Below are 20,139 nucleotides of genomic sequence, written 5' to 3' on the forward strand. Positions count from 1 at the left end.
CTGGCTCACGACATAGATGGGACGAGGGCTCTGTCAGACCCGCTGGCAGCACGCCCGGCCGTGACCAGGCCCAGCTGCCCTCCTGTGGGAGACGAGGGGAGGCGGCCCAACACAGACACGGCGCTTGACCTGGGCCACCGCCACGGGCGGGGCCTGTGGCAAAACTCAGACTGCACTGGAGGTTCAGCTTGGGGCGCCGACCTGGAACCCCGGCCCTTCAGCGACAGCACGGCACCGTTGCCTGCAGAGCCCCCAGCCTGCCAGTGACACCTGACCGCCGCCGCCACCACCACGGGCTGCTGTTCTGAAGAATGCACTGCCACGCGTGCGTGCGGGGACGTCGTCCCCGCCCCTCCCGAGTTACTTGCCGCCCAGCGCACCGCCAGAGCTGTGACCGCCCGTTCGTCCTGGCGTCCTCCATCCCACATCGCTGCAAACCCCGCCCGCCCACCCACGGTGTTTCCGCCTCCGTGAGGGCTGACCACAGCATTAGAGCTCGAGTGAGGTTTGTAAACATTAAAAACAGTCCGAAGAGTGGAAACCTGACGAAACAATTTTTCCATAAAAGATACAGTTCATCTCTAGTTTCAAAAAAAAAAAAACTACAGCATCGAAGGGGCTCGTTGAACTCATTCACCACAAGCCAAAGATCCTCACTTTGTCAAGAGTCGATCAGACCGTAAGTAACTAGGATTTTCCCCAACAACTTCCAAGACCGATGATGCTCGTGGTCGTGACAGTGAGTGCCTCCGGAAGGGGCGTGTCCTGCTGCAAATTCAAGTATTTCCAAATCCTGACAAATCTACTGAGAATCCCTTTAGGACCCTCCTCGGGCGTCGAGGAAGTCGGCGCGCATCCCCGCGGCAGAGGCGTGTCCGCGTGGGCTGATCTAGAACACGCACGCCTCCCACCTGCGGTCCACGGGGCCTGCAATCGGGCAAGCGCTCCGGCTGGTGAAATGGACGTGTCTCTCGCATGGCTTTTACCTGAGAAGGTAAACTCATAGAAAATCTGCAGGTCAGCCTCAAAGTATTTAGGGTAGGCAGGAAACTGAAGAACAAGACTTGGTCCCCATATTCCTGGGGAAGAATCTGGGATTCGGGAATGTGATTCATTTAAGGAACAGTCAAGTGATTTCTCAGCAGGGTGTAGGAAACAAAAGGTCACCCTCCCGTGAGTCAGCGGTCCTGGGGCGCCGTCCCCACAGGGCACTGGCTGTCCCCAGGCCCAGCAGAGGGCTCAACCGGGGCATCCACCGCCAAGACCCTTAGAGTCCTACGTGGCCCCCGGGCTGGTGCTGGCTGCCTCCCCGGGCACAGAGGACGAGAGCAGCATGGATCCCGGCAGCCACGCTCAGCAATGACCTAGAGCGTGTGGCGGGGCCGCCCGAGAACTGCCGCTGACCGCCCTACCCTCTACCTTCCTTCCTTGATATTCTCTCCCTCTTAGCAGCCCCATTAAATCCAAAGTCTCGTCACAAATACACATGACAGGGTGGCTCAGAGTCGGAAGCCTGTGCCCCGGGACAGTTGAGACCTAAGGTGGACCTGGGCAGTCAGTGCGGCCAGCTGCCCCCACAGCCGCCGAGTGCTGGGGAACGTGGGCCTCCCCAGCCCGCCTGGGACCCGCCCGCTGGGCCACCCAGGAGACCCTTTCCCAAAATGAACTTTTACCAAAGAGGACAAAATTCAACTGAATCACATGAAGACCCGACGTGATGAGGGAAAGAAAACTCGAGGGAGAGACGGGTGCGGGGACGGGAGGGAGGGGGACCCTGGCAGGTCTTCACGTGTCCAGGCGCTGGATCTCCGGGCGACCGTCCACGTCCCTGGACTCGGTGCGGGCGCGGATGTAGTCGTTGGTGCTCTGCTGCCGGATGCTGACTCTCCATTTCTGCACTGCCAGGAATGTGTTCACCGCGTACGCTGCGGTCGCCAAGAAGCCAAATATCTAAAACACACGGGCTCCGTTAGTCCTCAGCACTCGGCTTTCTTGGTGACGCAAGCCACTTGCGTCACCAAGAAAGCCGCGTGCAGCCTCTCCAGCTGTGCCCTGTCCCCCAGCCCTGCTGGCTGTGTGGTTGTCACACCACAGCTGACCCACAGAAATTCCTGCCTGACCTAAAAGACAGCCTCGGGCTTCCTCTGAAGTATTTTGGACCAATTAAGAAAAAAACACAAAATCACAAAAGTACCTCTTTTACAGCACCTTCATGGCCTCTGGTTCCAGATGAGAAAATACAACGTAGATAAAATACGATGTAGACAAAATTAAGGTCTCATGTCTGAGTTCCAATCAGGCCACAGGGCAGACATTCCAAATCCCAGCCCCCACCACAACCTGCTGCCGGCCACCTCTCCCCTGCAGCCCCAGCGTGAGCAGCAGCCGGGCTGTCACTACTAGACAAGCATGGATGAAGCGACTAAGTGACACCTGGGAGAGCAGCTCGTTTAATATTTTTCATAAGCCTTTTAATCTCCCCCAATTGCAAAAGTGATACATGTTTTTTGTAAATCAAGAACAATACTGGCCGGGGATGGTGGCTCACGCCTGTAATCCTAGCACTCCGGGAGGCCGAGGCAGGCGGATTGCTCAAGGTCAGGAGTTTGAAATCAGCCTGATCAAGAGCGAGACCCCGTCTCTACTATAAATAGAAAGAAATTCATTGGCCAACTAATATATATAGAAAAAATTAGCCAGGCATGGTGGCGCATGCCTGTAGTCCCAGGTACTCGGGAGGCTGACGCAGTAGGATTGCTCAAGCCCAGGAGTTTGAGGTTGCTGTGAGCCAGGCTGACGCCACAGCACTCACTCTAGCCTGGGCAACAAAGCGAGACTCTATCTCAAAAAAAAAAAAAAAAAAAAAAAAAAGCAAAAGAACAATACTGCCAGGTACTATGGCACGTGCCTGTCGTCCCAGCTACTCGGGAGGATGAGGCGGGAGGGAGGATCACTGGAGCCCAGGAGCTCAAATCCAGCCTGGGCAACATAGTGAAACCCCGTCTCTAATGCTAAAAAAAAAAAAAAAAACAAAAAACAATTCAGAAAGGCAGAGCATGGAGAGGGAACATCTAATATTATCTTGTCCCCAAGCCCCGTGGCATTTCACCTTGAAGAGCAGAAATGTCATGTGGGTGCTAAATGGGGTCATGACTGCATTCTTCTTAAGATTCCCCCCCCCTTCCGTTCCCCCCCCCCCAGGCTTTTAAGACCAACATCGTTCACAGACATTCAGAACCCTGCTGGAAACAGACTCTAACAAGAGTTCTCGAACTTGAGTGTGCGTCTGAATCACCCAGAGGACTTGCTAAAGTACATTTCTGATTCAGTAGCTCTGAGGTGGGGCCTAAGCACTGCATTTCTAGCAGGTTCCTGGGGGGATGCCAAGGCTACTGTTCAGGGGGCCACACTTTGAGAACTGCAGCACTGAGGAGCTGGGACCGCCACTGGCCTGGTAACGCCATGGTTAGCAGAGAAAAGGCTAGAAGAGAAGGAAGAGCAGGACGCACGCCAGGGGCGCAGGACAGCAAGCCACAGGAGGTGCACGACCAGCCTGTGTTGTAACTGTCTGAGTTCACTTACCACGGCAGCAATCTCTGCTCCTGTTTTGTGGTTTAAAGCAGCCAGTACAATTGAAGCAATAAAGAAAAAGAAAGTGCTGAGTCCAGTGTTGACCAAATCCTAAAGAGAAAGATAAAATGAAACTGCGTGAACAGAACCATTCCATCCTTTGCTCTAAAGCAACTGAGGAACTTCCAAAATAAGAACCACCATACCCAACCTCCCTGAGGGTGCCACAGTTCCGTCTCCGTGACGCAGGGGTGTTGGTCACACAAAGGAGGGCAAGGGTGGTTAACAGTTTATGACGCTGCTTAATAAACCACCACAGCCAAATCTACACCTTAGCCAACACGTTACCATTTCTTGACTTAACTAGCAACCCAAACTGCTAACTACTGTTAGAGATCCAGTGTCATTTTAAAACACGCTCAGGCTGGGTGTGATGGCTCATACCTGTAATCCCAGCACTTTGGGAGGCCAAGGCAGGAGGACTGCTTGAAGCCAGGAGTTCAACACCAGCCCGGGCAACATAGATACACCCCATCTCTACAGATTTTATTTCAATTTTTTTTTTAAATTAGCTCAATGTGGTAATCCTATGGCTTGTAGTCCCAACTATTTAAGAGGCTGAGGCAGGAGGATCACCTGAGCCCAGCAATTTGAGGCTGCCGTGAGCTATGATCGCACCACTCCACTCCAGCCTAGGCAACAGAGACCTTGTCTCTTAAAAAAATAAAGTCACACGTCACACATGTCAAATCCCTTCCAGCATTCCTCACACTCATATGTGACATTTAGAACAGTTTCACACATCGAGAACACACTTCGCCAAACTGTGCACTCTTTCTCATGCAGTCTTTCAAGCCTCTGTGTCATCAGACCCCGGAGGATTTTCTCCTAAGCTTCATGTAGAGCAGATCAGTTTACATACCCGGTGTTCCACAGATTTCACTCCTGTTTTACTTGCAGAAAGGAACGTGGCACAGTGATTAAGGGTCACACAGCCAGACTAGGGTCCTAACCAACCGCACGACTTTGGATAAGCTATTTCATTTCTCTGTGTCTCATGGGGGAATAGTACCTCTTTCCTCCCAGAATTGAAGAATGAAATGTGAAGGGTCAAGCATGGTGCCTGGCCCACAGGCAGGGTCCCCTACAGGTTTACTGTCACTTCTGTCATTACTACCTTGGCATTAGGCCCCCAAGATCCTGAGTCAGACCAGAGTGCCTCTATGATCTCTACAGGGAAAGAAAATTCAGGAAGAAGCCCAAACTGCTTGATTGCCAGGTTGACTACACCATTAACACCTGGTGGGTCCTCTTGTCTGGCTGACTTCAAGGTAGATTTCTTCTTTTTAAAGATGCAGCAAGACAATGTTCACATAATAACAGTGCTGAACGTGAAGCGGAAACCCAGCCTGCTCCTGCTCACAGCTTCCTCGTGGGCTCATGGGAAGCTCTGTTCAGAAATATCTGCCAGCAGGACAGGTTTCAGCTGTGACCCTCATAAGCCAGGGCAAAGTTTGCACAAATTCAAACCAGGAAGCGTTTAGTTACGCTCAGCTCTGGGTAAGATCCTACAGGAGTCAAAAAGACTATAAAACATACCTCCCAAAGCAGAGGCTATTCAGATACAGAAAAAAATATTTCATGGTACAATGCTGAGGTCAAACATCAAACAAAATAGCATCTACATCAACAGTGACTATGTAAAAATATGTAAGTGGGGCCGGGCGCTGTGGCTCACGCCTGTAATCCTAGCACTTTGGGAGGCCGAGGCGGGCGGATTGCTCAAGGTCAGGAGTTCGAAACCAGCCTGAGCAAGACCCCGTCTCTACCAAAAATAGAAAGAAATTAATTGACCAACTAAAAATATATATACAAAAAAAAAATTAGCCGGGCATGGTGGTGCATGCCTGTAGTCCCAGCTACTCGGGAGGCTGAGGCAGAAGGATCGCTGAGCCCCGGAGATTGAGGTTGCTGTGAGCCAGGCTGACGCCACGGCACTCACTCTAGCCTGGGCAACAAAGTGAGACTCTGTCTCAAAAAAAAAAAAAAAAAAATATATGTAAGTGGCAAAGGGCTGGAAAATAAATAGGCAAAAATCTAAGAGTACCAGAAGTTTTCAGTTTGTTCCAGGAATGATAATTAACAATAGTAAATAGATGAAATCATCACTGAAATGATGATTGTGATCACAGAGTACAGTGAGAAAAATTCCAAAAAGCTTATTTAAAAAAGACAAGACAAATCTCCCAACATGACCTGGGGTTAAGGAACCAGATTAAACCAGGGGAAACAGCAACTGCTAACAAGAGTATAACATGTCTGCCTCCCCAAATCCCACTGAATTATTTTGATTTCTTTAACTTTTAATTATTACTATTTTGGATATATAATAGTTGCACATATTTATGGGGTACGTGTGGTATTTGATACAAGCATACAATGTGCAATGACCAAATCAGGGTAATTGGGGTATCCATCACCATTACCCTGATTTGATCATTGCACATTGTCTAATTCCACTTTTAGTTATTTTGAAATATACAATAAATTATTGTTAACTGTGTTCACCCTATTGTGCTACCTCCACTGACTTCTATTTAAATGCTGAAATGCTTACCTAAAAAACCAACCTGAATACAACTGAGCCTTTGGAGTTGTGCTAACCAAGAGGGTAACCACTAGCCCATATGTGGCTATTTCAAGTTAAATTAAATTACATAAAAGTTTAAAATTCTGTCCTTTTATCACACTAGCCATGTTTCAAGTGCTCAGCAGCGACATGTGGCTAGTGGCCACCACCTAGGGCAGCGTGGATCAGAAAACATTTGCATTCTCAGAGAAGCTTCTGTTGCTCGAGCTGTCCTAGAGCCTAATGACAGTCACAGAAAAGACGGGGATAGAGGAACAAGCAAACACCACCATGAGGGTGTAAGTGGCCAACTCCAAACTGTGGGATGTTTTCCAGGATAAATGACCCAGTTTTTCTAAGAAATCAATAGAATAATAAGAAAAAAAAAAACCACACAGGAGGCTGTGGGAACCATGTGTGGTTCAAGATTTGAACAAAACAAATGTAAAAAGACATTTTGAGACAAGGGAGTAATCTGAATATGAACTGGATATTAAATAATGAGTTACTAATTCTGTTGGGTATGACAATGGCATAGTGCCATTTAAAAAATAGTGCTATATTTTAAAAAGAAAAGTAGTGAGGAAACAAAAGGGATTGGTTCTAAGGCAAGTGATTAAACAAATAATTTCTAAAAATGTGTATTCCTACCTAATACTTTAAACCAAAATAAATCAAAGAGAATAAAAATTATATTATCAAAAGCAAAATCACAAAAGTGTGGTCTTCCCTGGTCAGGAAGAACTTTCTAATAAGCATTATACCAAATGTGGAAAACGTCAAATAAAATCTTGACAAATATTAAACCTTAAATAACCATTTGATAAAATGGTCAATATCCTTAGTTTATAACTAGCTCTTGCATATTAATCAGAAAAAGTAACAAAGTGAGGAAAGGATACAAATAAGCAATTTAAAAGAATTATAAGTGGCCAAGAAGCAAGAAAAAAAATGTTTATTTGTAACCAAAGAAATGGAAATTAAGCCAGGCGCAGTGGCTTACACCTGTAATCCTAGCACTCTGGGAGGCCGAGGCAGGATCGCTTGAGCTCAGGAGTTCGAGACCAGCCTGAGCAAGAGTGAGACCTGTCTCTACTAAAAATAGAAAAAATTAGCCGGGCATGAGGGTGCACTGTCTGTAGTCCCAGCCACATTGGAGGGTGAGGCACAAAGATTGTTTGAGCCCAGGAGTTTAAGGTTGCTGTGAGCTAGGCTGAAGCCATGGCATTCTAGCCCGGGCAACAGAGTGAGACCCTGTCTCAAAAGAAGAGGAGAGGAGAGGAGGGGAGGGGAGGGGAGGGGAGGGGAGGGGAGGGGAGGGGAGGGGAGGGGAGGGGAGGGGAGGGGAGAAAAGAAAATTAAATTGCCAATCATATACTGCTAGTCATCTGTGAGATGGCAAAGACTGTATGCCCAGGGTGAGTGCGATTGAGAGAGAGAGAAGACCAGCAAGTAAGGGCTTAAATGACAACTTTCTAGAAAACCATTTGCCAAGAGGTGTCAAAGATTTTAAACAGGTTCATGTCATTTACTTATGAATCCCACACTTGCAAATTCATCTTAAATATATTAGGGCAAAAAGGTCTAAGTATTAAGGATGTTCTTCCTGACATTATTTAAAATAGCAAAATATTGGAAGCAAATAAAATGATAAATAAGGGATTTGTTAAATAAAAGTGTATTTCCATAATGGGACATTATGCAGTGATTAAAAACAATGATGCAGTTCTATATTTAACATGGAAGATACTCTTGATAATTTAAACCAAAAAGAATGACTTTAAGGGCTCTGTTTACCCTACCCACACATCACAACATACATGCATATGTGAAAAACAATCTAGGAGAATTTATACCCAAGTATCATAAATGCTTACCCATGGGTGGGCTGCATCACAGGTTTTTAAACAGTTTTATTGAGATATAACTCACATACTATAAAATATACCCAATTAAAATGTACAATTTAATCACAATGTAATTTTAGAACATTTTCAGCACTCAAAAAAAAAACCACCTCACACTCATTAGCAGCTATTCCCCACTCCTCCCTGAGCCCCTGGCAACCACCAATCTGCTTTCTGCCTCTATCGATTCGCCCATTCTAGACATTTCATATAAATAGAACTACATAATACGTGGTATTTCGTGCCTGGCTTCTGTCATTTAGTGTAATGGTTCTAAGGTTCATTCGTGTTGCAGCATGTATCAACACTTCATTCCTTTTTATTACTGAATAATATTCCATTATACAGATACACCACTATTTTATTTATCCTTTCATCAGTGATGAACATTTCTGTTGTTTCTACCTTTTGGTTATGAATGCAGCCAATGTACAAGCTTTTGGGTGGATGTGTTTTCATTGCTCTTGGGTCATCACCACTTTTTTTTAATTGCCTATATCTTCTAGTTGTTCTGCAACAAATACAATTTAAAAGGCTTGGCTGGGCACAATAGCTCATGCCCGTAATCCTAGCATTCTGGGAGGCTAAAGTGGGAGGATTGCTTGAGATCAAGTGGTCAAGACCCCGTCTTTACAAAAAACAGAAAAATTAGCCAGGTGTGGTGGCATGTGCCTTATTCCCGGCTACTTGGGAGGCTGAGGCAGGAGGATTGCTTGAGCCCAGGAGTTTTGAGTTTGCAGTGAGCTTTGACAACACCACTGCACTCTAGCCCAGGCAATAAAGCTAGACCCTATCTCAAAAGACGAAAATAAAAACAAAACTATAAAGGCTTAAAATTGAGATACTGCGAAAGTTAGCATCAACCACTTGAGTTCCTGGGCCAAGAAACAAAATCAAGGCTTGTAGATTCATTCTTCATATTAGGAGGCACACACGGGTGTGGCCTCAGAGGTAGGTTTTGGGTTTTTTAGTCAACATTGGTGTTTAAATATTTTTAATTTTTTTTAGAGACAGAGTCTCTAAGGTTAAGAAGGTAGAGGTAGTTTCAGGATGGGGGCTGGTCACCAGAAGTACTAACCAGGTGATTAGAGGGTTGGAACTCTGAGCCCCATCCCTGGATCTCCAGGAAGGAGAGAGGGGCTGGACACAGTTCAATCACCAAATGGCGATGATTCAGCCAATCAATCACGCCCACCTAATGAAACTCCATAAAAAAGACCTCAAACGGGTGGGTTTGGGGAGCTTCTGAGCTGATGAATACACCCATGTGCTGGGAGGTGGCTCGTTCTGACACAGGCTCAGCACTCGAGGCCCTTCCAGACCTCGCCCTGTGCATCTCTTCCATCGGACTGTTCCTGACCTGTATCCGTTACAACAAAACCAGTGATTGATTGTAAGTAAAACACTTCCGAGTTCTGTCAGTTGTTCCAGAGAATTATTGGACCTTTATAAACCAGTAGTTTTAAGTAAAGTGTCTTCCTGAGTTCTGTGAGTCGCTTTAGAGCAGGCGTCCTCAAACTATGGCCCGTAGGCCACATGCCACCTGCCTAGGACATTTATCCGGCCCACTGGGTCGTTTTTGCTGCCGCTGCCTGTCCTGCTTAGCAGCCGGCTGGACCCGGGCCCAGGGTGTGCACTCTCCAACGGGCTAAGGGACAGTGAACTGGCCCCCGTTTAAAAAGTTTGAGGACCCCTGCTCTAGAGAATTCTCGAACCTGAGGAGGGGGTCGTAGAAAGCACAGAATCTGTGGTGGGCCAGACAGAGGCGCCCGGCACACCAAGTGTCTGAAGTGGGGCGGTCTTCGCGACTGAGCCCTTCACCTGCGGGCTCCGTGCCAACTGTGGGACAAGGTGTCAGAACTCAGTGGAACTGCTGGACACCCAGTCGGTGTCACAGGACTGCTTGGCGTAGAACATGTATTTGGTGTCAGAAAAAAACCACGATGAGTCAGAAGTCAGGGCTCACCCCGTGGGCGACTGCAGACTGTTCTCAACCCACCTCAGCGGCCGGCCTGGGACCTCAGACAGCGGGAGGTCCGAGAGAGAAGCCAGGGCCGCGACGGCCACTGAGAAGGAACGGTCAAGGAGGAAGAAGAAAAGCAGGATGGTCCCAGGAGGCAAGATTAGAGGGCACAGCAGGAGGACAGAGTGTTCCACAGCAGATGCCACCAAGACACTGAGTGGGGTGAGGACCAGCGAGAGGACCCGGAAAACGGAGGTCCCGTGATCCTGGCCAGAGGACCTTTGATGAAGCCAGGCTGGAAGAGGCGGGAGGTGAACCAGGTGGGAGCACCAGGCAGTCAGGACAGTGGCCTGGAGGAGGAGTTGTATTTGAAAAGGTCACATGGGAGGCTTCTGGGTGTTGACGATAGCCCATTTCTTGACTCAGACGGTGGCTACCTAATAATCTTTATCATTCATTCTTCATGACACTATATATTTACTTTCACAAATTCTTCTGCATTTGACAACAAAAGGTTAGAAAAACGAGCTTAGGAGGTAAGGAAGTAGAGAAGGCAGGTGCAGACCTCCTCTTTGGAGACGTTCAGCTGAGCAGGCCTTTGCGACGAGGGACAGGGGTGTCAGACACACCCTTCAGATGCTCCAAGCTGCAGCGGAATCAGAGTAGGGAAAGGGCTGGAAGGAGAGTGGGCGGGTTGGGGAGGAGGCCTGTGGCACTAACTGAGTTGAACAGGGTGAAACACAGGTAGGTGAGCTCCTGGTACGCAGAGCAAAACGAGAATCACAGAAACAATTCACCTAAAAAATAATTCACCTAAAAAATACCCCCAAAACACGACATTAACAGAATCTTTCAAATGACATCAAATTATGCTTGTAGAATATTTTGCACTGTCCTCCTTATTAACCATTTCTTGTCCATATTTATGCCAACCTGGGTGCCTGAAATGACCCGCTTTTTCTAAATCTATACCCATCACACCCTATTTCACTCATCTGGCTGGCTCTGGTAGGGGCAAAAACCCTCCCACCAGCGTGTTAGAAACAACACAGCCAGGGCCAGTTCTCCCGTAGCCAGTTGTGAGCTACAAGCGGCCCTCACTCCCTTTGTCTCCCCTTTCAGAGAACAGATGGCATGAGCTGCCGCCAATAGGCACCGTCTCCTCCAGTTCATGGAACGCACACGCCCGTTTGTTATGTTGCACACAACCTTCATCAGCTCCAAAAGGGTGCAAATTCCGGAAAGGATGCCAAAGGACAGGAAGGTGTTCTCAAGACATCCCATGACCACCCAGCCATGGGCCCCGGCCAACACCACCCAGAAGAAAAGGGCGAATAGCAACTTTCCAGTGAAAAAGATGCACGTCGATCCAACCTATAACGTGGTAGTCAACAAGTGGAAAGTCTTTCGTTATTAAATTAGAAAAATCAGAATTTAAGAAAGCTCACTAAGTAGGTATTTCTGGGGTCAAAGGCCAGTATGAATTAGTGGGAAATGTGAAGCATGAAATCTTTTAACAGATTAATGGCTATCAAATAAATTGACAAAACAGAATGAAGGGAGTCAAGTCAAACCTGGTGGAAGTCTACCAAATAGTATGGTTACAAGAAAACAGCAGCCTGCCAGAACAACCTCCTACTCAGGGTGAGATTAACATTGTTAGACTGTGAGTTTAGCCTGTGCAACACGGTGAGACCCCACCTCAAAATAAACTAAAAAACAAACAAAAAAAAGAACTGGCAGCAGTGCCCACTAGTTTGAGGGCTTACTAGATGCCTTTATACCCGTTATCTCATTTTATACTTAAAACAACCCTGCGGCCGGGCGCGGTGGCTCACACTTGTAATCCTAGCACTCTGGGAGGCCGAGGCTGGCGGATTGCTCGAGGTCAGGAGTTCAAAACCAGCCTGAGCGAGACCCCGTCTCTACTATAAAAATAGAAAGAAATTAATTGGCCAACTAATATATATATATAAAAAATTAGCCAGGCATGGTGGCGCATGCCTGTAGTCCCAGCAACTCGGGAGGCTGAGGCAGTAGGATTGCTTGAGCCCAGGAGTTTGAGGTTGCTGTGAGCTAGGCTGACGCCATGGCACTCACTCTAGCCTAGGCAAGAAAGCGAGACTCTGTCTCAAAAAAAAAAAAAAAAAAAAAAAAAAAAAAAAAAAAACAACCCTGCAAAAACAAAATATTACTATCTCCACTTTACCCATGGTGAGAGACTTACCAACATAGGGCTCTAAGTGACTTGGCCAGGGGCATGTACAGCCCTTAAGAGCCATTCTGGACTTGAACCTAGCCAGGTCTGTCTCACTCAAAGCCTATGGTCTTAACCTTCCCAGTAGCTTTGTCAAACAGGCCCTCTTGCAGGGTCTCATTCACTCCTGGGCCCACCCCCTCCTGCTAGTTGTTATTGAGAGGGCCTTAGAAACACTGGGTGTTGTTTGGGTGACCAAGAAAAATTAAAAGGAGAGAGAGAGAGAGGAAAAAAAAAGGAAACACTGGGAGACTGAGAAGCCAATGAATGAGACACTAACCTTGACCTTGCCCTACTCCCATGGAACACACATCTTGGTTGGGAGAGGTTTGTAAGGTTCTCTTAAGCGATCTGCCGACCACGCTATCAATGTAGGATGCGACTCTGTAAACATTTCCTTACGGACAGCACAAAGTTTATCTTACAAAATAGCTGAGACACTAAAACCTGTCACAAAGACTTAAACAAAATGCTTCCAGTTATCTTGAGGCTTTAGAGCTTACATTTAAAATGCCATCCAATTTTTTCTCAGCTTTCAATGCTAAGACAAAACCAGCTAAGTTTTCGACTGACGTCAACATTTCCAGACCAGCAGCTCTCCTTTTATTTTTTTCTCCTTTAGGAGTCTGCGTCTGTTAGCATGGCACATGGGACGTTCTGTCAGCAGAGCCTTCCCCTCTTCACGCCCCAGGGCACCCCGTGCCAGCCGCCCTGCCAGGCAAGGTGACAGCTCAGGCCTCTTCCCACAGGGCTGTACTTTCTCGTGGCACCCCCCCACCCCCCCACACACCCCCGGGGAGCCATGCGTGGCTTCTGCTTGGCTCCAGAGCCCGGGGCCAGGGTGGCTCCTTGTGGTACTCTCCCCTCCCCTTCCCCCTCCGCAGCTGTGGTGTCCGCAGGGCTCTCCGTCAAAAAGCAAAGAAGGGCAAAGCCGCGGACTGTGCTTGTGTGTCTCCCTCACTGATTCCCTCTGAGCTCTTGCACATGCTTACTTGCAAAGAAATATCTAGAAAACCAATCAGTATTAAAATTCCTTTCTCATTCCACACAGTAAGGACAAGTAACACAGTCCAGGGAAGGGGGTCTGGGACTGACCAACCCGAGTTTTCTATGCCGAATGACAAGGGTGTCCAAACAAGGCTAAGAACCCAAACCACGGGGAGAAAAGGACACACGTCCACTCCCGACTTTCTGATCAAACCACCAAACCCTTCGGGTCCTCCCAGTTACTCTGAATTCAATGACATTCCTAGACTTTGCCAGTTATTGGCATTTTCATGCATATTCTCAATTCTTTCAGAATCAATATTTTTGCAAATAGCTTTTGTGTCCAGTCTGAAAAATACGTAAATGCCTTCGTTGCATTTTCTTTCCAACAGTCTGCAAATATCAACATTACCAGTTTTCTCGGATGATCGCTAAATTGAAATGACATCTTTAAAAGGGCCAGAATAATTTTGTTGTGATGATGTTATGATCTACCATTAGTTAAGATTTAATTTACTTTGTAGTTTTAGTCAACCCAGTACAGAATTTTTAAGTCTCATAGTTAAATCATATAATAGAATATTTAAGAATGAAAATGAACTAGAACCAAACACGCCACGGGGAGGTTCCCAGCTTCCCCCTGGAGCCAGCCAGCACATGACGCTTTCATCGTTGGAGGGGCGACTTGTACTCACGGTCAGGTTCCAGTTGATCTGGGGGACCCTCATGTGAAGGTTGAGACTGAACATAACCAGCAAGACTCCAGTCACCACAAGCGCGCTGCAGCTGACGAACTCAAAGAAGTAGAGGCCTTCGCAAGGGGAGCACTCCATGATGGTCTCTATGCAGATGAACGCAATCAGGCCCAGAACCTAGGAGGAGAATTGGAAACATGCATGCATGTGCATATTGAGTACACATCTGCAGACACGTGTGCCCGCCCCGCTTAAATACAACTGAGAAACAACAATATACGGTGACAGAGTTTTCCTCTGGGGACCACAGTGTAACTATCAGAAATTCAACCTGCTTCAATTCTTACAGAAAGAAGAGGCGTGACCCTGGTGGTGTCCACTTGGTGGCATCTGCAACTACCACTATTGGTGGTTCATGCTGAGGTCATGCAGGTTAACCGGGACCCCTGATGGCTTTAAAGAATGACTGGTATGACCTCCTCTTCCCCCAGTTAGGAGTCCCTAAAAACAAGAGGCCCATGTAATTAATTCATATGCTTTTTAAAAGTAAATCATTGCAGGTGGGAGGGGGGCGGGTATATAATGAGTATATATGTATATAATGAGTGAGATGTGCACCATATGGGGGATGGTCATGCTGGAGACTCAGACTTGTGGGGGGAGGGGGGAAATGGGCATTTATTGAAACCTTAAAATCTGTACCCCCATAATATGCTGAAATAAAAAAATAAAGTAAATCATTGGACTTGATCGCAAGATAGACTGGCAGCTTGTAAAAAAAAAAAACCCCAGACATTTAAAAATCTACCAATAATAGAATCAATTTCTTTCTGAAGGACCAAAGTAACATTCTAGCAATATGCCCCAAGAGTTCAGAGATCATAAAGTCAAACGAATCTCAATGGAAACTGCCAAGCGAACTTGTAGAGGGACATTACAGGAGAGGGCAGTGGCCCAAAGGCTGAGTGAATGGCTCTGTGATCAAGGAAAGGGCAGGTGGACTTGCCCACCTAAAACCAGATCGGTCTTGGGTTCCTGGCCACAGCTGCGTTCACCCAGCGTCCCAGAGCCGGCCACGTGTGAAGTCTGTGCCGCAGCTTCCCGGCTGCCCCTGCCTCCCAGTTGGGGAAGCACAAGCAGGCGGCTCTGTGGGTCCTCTAGAACCACAGACACCGGCAGCCCCAGGGAGCTTGTCAGAAACGCAGAATCCGCTGCCTCTCCTTGACCCACAGAATCAGAATCTGCTTTTTGACAGGGTCCCCAGATGATTAAAGTACAAGAAGCATCCACAACACGGGCTGTTCTGGGCCCTTCTCTGCCTACTGACATCCTGCTCATGCCGTTCAATGCTCCTCTCAACGCTGCCACCCCCTCCCCATCCTTGTTTCTCCCTGCCAGACAGTATTTTATTCCGCCCTCTTCCCAGGAAAGCTTGCTCATCTGCGATTGCATTTCTCTGCCTCCTGAGCTTTTGGGGGGCAGGGCCAGTCCATCCTTCTCTGCCCCCAAGGCATCAAGCACGGTAACTTGCACGTAGTCAGCAAATGGGGGCTCAACGAGCCACGAAAAGGCCCACACCTACAATGCCTGACATACTTGTCAGTGTCTTTAGATGAAATGAAAGGTGGTTCTGGTTTTTCCACTGTCATACTACTTCTTAGTCGTCCTTTCACACTCTAAGCATGTTAAAGATAAGGGTTTTGTTGGTCAAAGGATACAAAAGCTTCAGTTAGATAGGAAGAACAAGGTCAAGAGATACAACGTAGTGACTCATTAATAACAATGTATTGTATTTTGAAAATAGCTGAGTGTAGATTTTAAGTGTTCTCATCACCAAAAAGGTAAGTAGGCAAGGTAATGCGTATGTTAATTAGCGCTCATTGAGCCATTCCCACTTGTACATGTATTTCGAAAGATCATGTTGTACACAGTAAATATATACAAGTTTTATTTGTCAATAAAAATAAAATACATGGGTCTTTAAACACACACTTTGTGATTCTCCTAATGGCTCTCCTTATAATTCCCCACAGAAACACAGACTTTAATCGTGCATCTGAATTTCATGCCTAACTTGCAATCAATTCACAAAAGAAACAGTTCACATAAGGGAAACTCCTAAACGTTCCCTTTTTTTTTTTTTTTCCCACCCCTGTAATCGGATCTAGTAATCTTGGGCAAGAAATAACACACTGTACTGATGAGTTACAAATGTTTCTGGTATGCTAACTTCAACCATATTTGCGTGGGAAGTTAACACCTACATTCTTAACTATTAAAATAAAAACGCCTTCAAGAATATGCAAATCCACTAGGCCATTTGATATGGCAGCGAAAGAAACATGCAAAAATCTCTGCTCTCTAGTTCACAGTCTAAGAGAAGTTTTTGAAAATTAAATTAAAAAATAGAGTAAGTCAGACAGTGATAAGAACAAAGGAGCAAAACTGAAGCAGGGAAGGAGAACAAGGCGTAACAAATGGGAAAGGGTGTTGGAGAGTCTAGACAGGGTGGCTCTGGAAGGCCTCCATGAGAAGGTGCCATTTGAGAAGCAGGGGATGGCAGCCTGGGGGAAGAGCACTCGAGGCAGAGAGGTGAGGGCCCTGGGACGGGGCAGGGGGGCAGTGGGGAGCCCCTCAGGACCCGTGGAGCCCACAGGTGCAGTGAGGTCTGTGGCTGAGTGCCACGGACCTGCCACAGAGTGTCGCGATCTCATTTGGGTCTTAAAAGGGCCACCAGCTACCGTGTGGAGAACAGACGATGGCGAGGACAGGGTGGAAGCTGGGAGAAGGACGAGAAGGCCCTTGCGACATCCTGGTGAGAGACGGATCAGGGTGGGGGCTGCATAGATGGTGGGACATGCTGAATTCCAGGTGTGTTTTGAAGGCAAAGGCCACAGGATTTGCAGACAGACGACCGGATGGGAGAGGAAGAGGGAGGTGAACAGGACATGACAGTTTTGGCCTGAGCAACCAGAAGAATAGCACTGCCATCACTGAGATGGGGAGGCCCACAGGGAGACAGGGCCGGGGTGGGGGTGTCAGGAGCTCCGTTTTGGACATGCTAAGGCTGAAATGCCTATTCGACTTCAAAGAGAGTTGGTTACTGGACACATGGGTTATGAGTTCAAGGAAAGGTCTGGAATTGAGATGTAATTGGGTGTCAGTGTAGACAGAAAAGAGGAAGACTAAGTGCTAAGCCTGGGGCACTCCACCACGTCGGTGATAGAAAGAGCCCAGCGACCTGGATTTAAATTCCAGTTTGCCAGTGACTGAGTGTGGCAGCCAGCCTCCAAGATGGTTCCCAACAGCCATGCCTTCCCAGCATTCTCATCCTGTGACACACAAAAGAGCCACTGTGGTTTCTGCCCTGCATGCCCATACTCCCGGTGTGTGTTTTCTCTCTCGTTCTCTCTCTCTCTCTCGTCACTCACTCTGGGGAAAACCAGTGCCGTAACAGGACGACACACAAGCAGCCCTATGGAGAGGTCCAAGTACCAAAGAGCTGAGGCCTCCTGCCAAGAGCCATGGGAAGCAGCCATCTTGGACATGGGTCCTCCAGCCCCAGGCAAGACGACACAGCCTCAGCCCCCCAGCCAACAGCTTGACTGCACTCTCCTGAGAAAACCTACCAAAACCACTCCGAAATTCCTGGCCCATAGAAACTAAAACAACAGGTTGTTGTTATAAGTCACTAAGTTTTGGGGTTAGTTATACAGCATTAAATAATATATTAGGGGAAGAAAGATCTCTTAATGTTGAAGACATTATTGTAATTAATATAAATTATTACTCACTGATTACAGGTACCTACAAATCAAGCACTATGTAGGCACTTCTCATTCTTTGTCGTTTAGTCCCCCAACATCAGTTCCATTTTACAGACAAAGGAAATAAAGGTCCTATGACGTACACAGACAGCAAGAGGCAGTGCCAGGATTTATTAGCAAGGTTTGATCCTCGGTCTTTCAAGTTCTTACCGCCTCACTGTATTATTTCCCTACCAGTTCCTCATCTAGAAAATAACACGTGCCTTCTTTGCAAACTCAAATGGTAACCATGGCCAAAATCAAAACAAAAATGTATGTAAAAGGACTCTATAAAGGGTAAAACACTACATACAAAATAAGGAAATAACATAATCTATACATATATAGTTTTTAAACTATAAAATCATGTATTAATATATTTTGTTTTCTAGCCTGCTTTTTCTACTAAACAGTATACCCACCCACAGGCATTTCCACATAAATAGAAATATATGTTTTTAATAACTACTTAATATTTATATAGATACAAAGACACATATACACATTTACACATTACCATAGTTTAATCAACCCCCTACTGATAGGTACTTAAGACAGTTTCTAATACTCTGCCATTATAAGCAGAACATTTTCTTCTGACACTTTTTTTTTTTTTTTTGAGACAGAGTCTCACTTTGTTGCTCAGGCTAGAGTGAGTGCCGTGGCATCAGCCTAGCTCACAGCAACCTCAAACTCCTGGGCTCAAGCAATCCTACTGCCTCAGCCTCCCGAGTAGCTGGGACTACAGGCATGTGCCACCATGTCCGGCTAATTTTTTGTATATATATTTTTTAGTTTCTAGTTTCTTTCTATTTTTAGTAGAGACGGGGTCTCGCTCGGGCTGGTTTTGAACTCCTGACCTCGAGCAATCCGCCCGCCTCGGCCTCCTAGAGTGCTAGGATTACAGGCGTGAGCCACCGCGCCCGGCCGTGTCTGACATTTGGCATAGCAAAATGTCAAAATTTCCTCTAGCAAAGTGAAATCCAATAATCACTGCTGAAAGAAATGCTACCTATTGACCAACAAGAAGAAAATAAAGACTCACAGTTACCCTGGCAGCCAACAAGGCAACCCAGGAGTCAAAACTAATTCGACTTAGAACGACCTGGAAGTAGACAAATGTCACACGTAAAAATAGTACAGAGATGTCCAAGAAGATGTAAATAAGGAAAAGCTGTTGTATTTGCTAATCGGGAGATCGTGGGTGTCCTTGGAGAGAGCCCTTTCCATGTAGCACCTACCAAATGACCTGGAGTACATATTTACATAGTCGATAAGGAAATTAATATTAAAAGGCTGTCAGGTTTCCACAACTGGAGACTTTGCACAACCACGGCTAATCACGACTGGCGCTACCGAAAAGCAGGGAGGGAGGGCAGGGCAGAGGACTGGCTGATTAAGTTATTATAACACCCTTCCTTCTCCACCTTCCTCTCTCGCAGCTCCTCGTGCCAGGTGCTGATGGAATACCAATGGGCATTTTTGAGTTTCAACAAATTGGAAGTTGAGTGAGGGATACATTAAAGTTGGGTTTGGCCGTCACTTCCAAAGTATGGATAAGTTACTGTAGCCTCCTGTGTAGGGACGGCTTCCAGATATGCTCCGACAGCCATCGCACAGACTGACATGACACGACAGGGACAGGCTCCAAAATTCAAGAGGCAAATGTGTCCTATGACGCCCAACTAGAGGAATGCGGGTAGTGGAGGAAAAACAGGTTTGAATCATATGGGGCCAGGAGCTTGTCTATGGGAAATTCTTCAGCTCATGAAATGCATAAAACTGTAAGTGGAGAATTCTATTGCCATCAGGGCCTACACGGGAGTTCATCCTTATCAGGAATACACTCAGCAACATACTGTATGCAACTACAAATGCACTACACATTTCCTCCCTTTTCTGGTGGGAATCCTATAAAACAATTTATCCGAATTCCAGGGTTTGTAGACACAAACCTGTAGCAGTAGCACGAACAGCAAGTGCGTGAAGGAGGTTGCGGTTTTGTGTATCCCAATGGATCGGATAAGCATCTTGGTGCATCTGACGCATTTCGAACTGACAAAGTCTGACAGTCCCAAATAAAATGGCACACAAAATGGCTTCCAACTCACTGCAACAGCCTGAAGAAACAGCTGTTCCAGCGATACTCCATATTCATCAATAAATCAATGTATGTCGTGTTGAGAGCACACTGACCGCATAATAATGGTGCTCGATACAATGTGGCGGTGCTCTACTAATAAAATCTTAATTGTTCTTTTGCTCACCTGGATTTCAGGTTGATTTTGTAGACTTTTTCAGAACTACTGGTCATACTCAAGTCTG

General features: G+C 46.7%; 1 protein-coding gene across 1 annotated transcript in view; it reads right to left on the reverse strand.

Annotated features, from left to right (window-relative positions):
- Positions 1-589: 589 nt before the first annotated feature.
- Positions 590-20,139, reverse strand: part of CMTM4 (CKLF like MARVEL transmembrane domain containing 4) — a 52,305-nt gene continuing 32,755 nt past the window's right edge. The window contains exons 2-4 of the mRNA XM_012742554.3: positions 14,009-14,185; positions 3,583-3,681; positions 590-1,950 (exon numbers count right to left, since the gene is read on the reverse strand). Coding sequence (XP_012598008.2) covers positions 1,786-1,950; positions 3,583-3,681; positions 14,009-14,185 — 441 coding nt within the window. The 3' untranslated portion in view covers positions 590-1,785. The remainder of the gene's footprint in view (positions 1,951-3,582; positions 3,682-14,008; positions 14,186-20,139) is intronic.

This window comes from Microcebus murinus, chromosome 20 (assembly GCF_040939455.1).
Source record: "Microcebus murinus isolate Inina chromosome 20, M.murinus_Inina_mat1.0, whole genome shotgun sequence".
Taxonomy (NCBI): Eukaryota; Metazoa; Chordata; class Mammalia; order Primates; family Cheirogaleidae; genus Microcebus; species Microcebus murinus.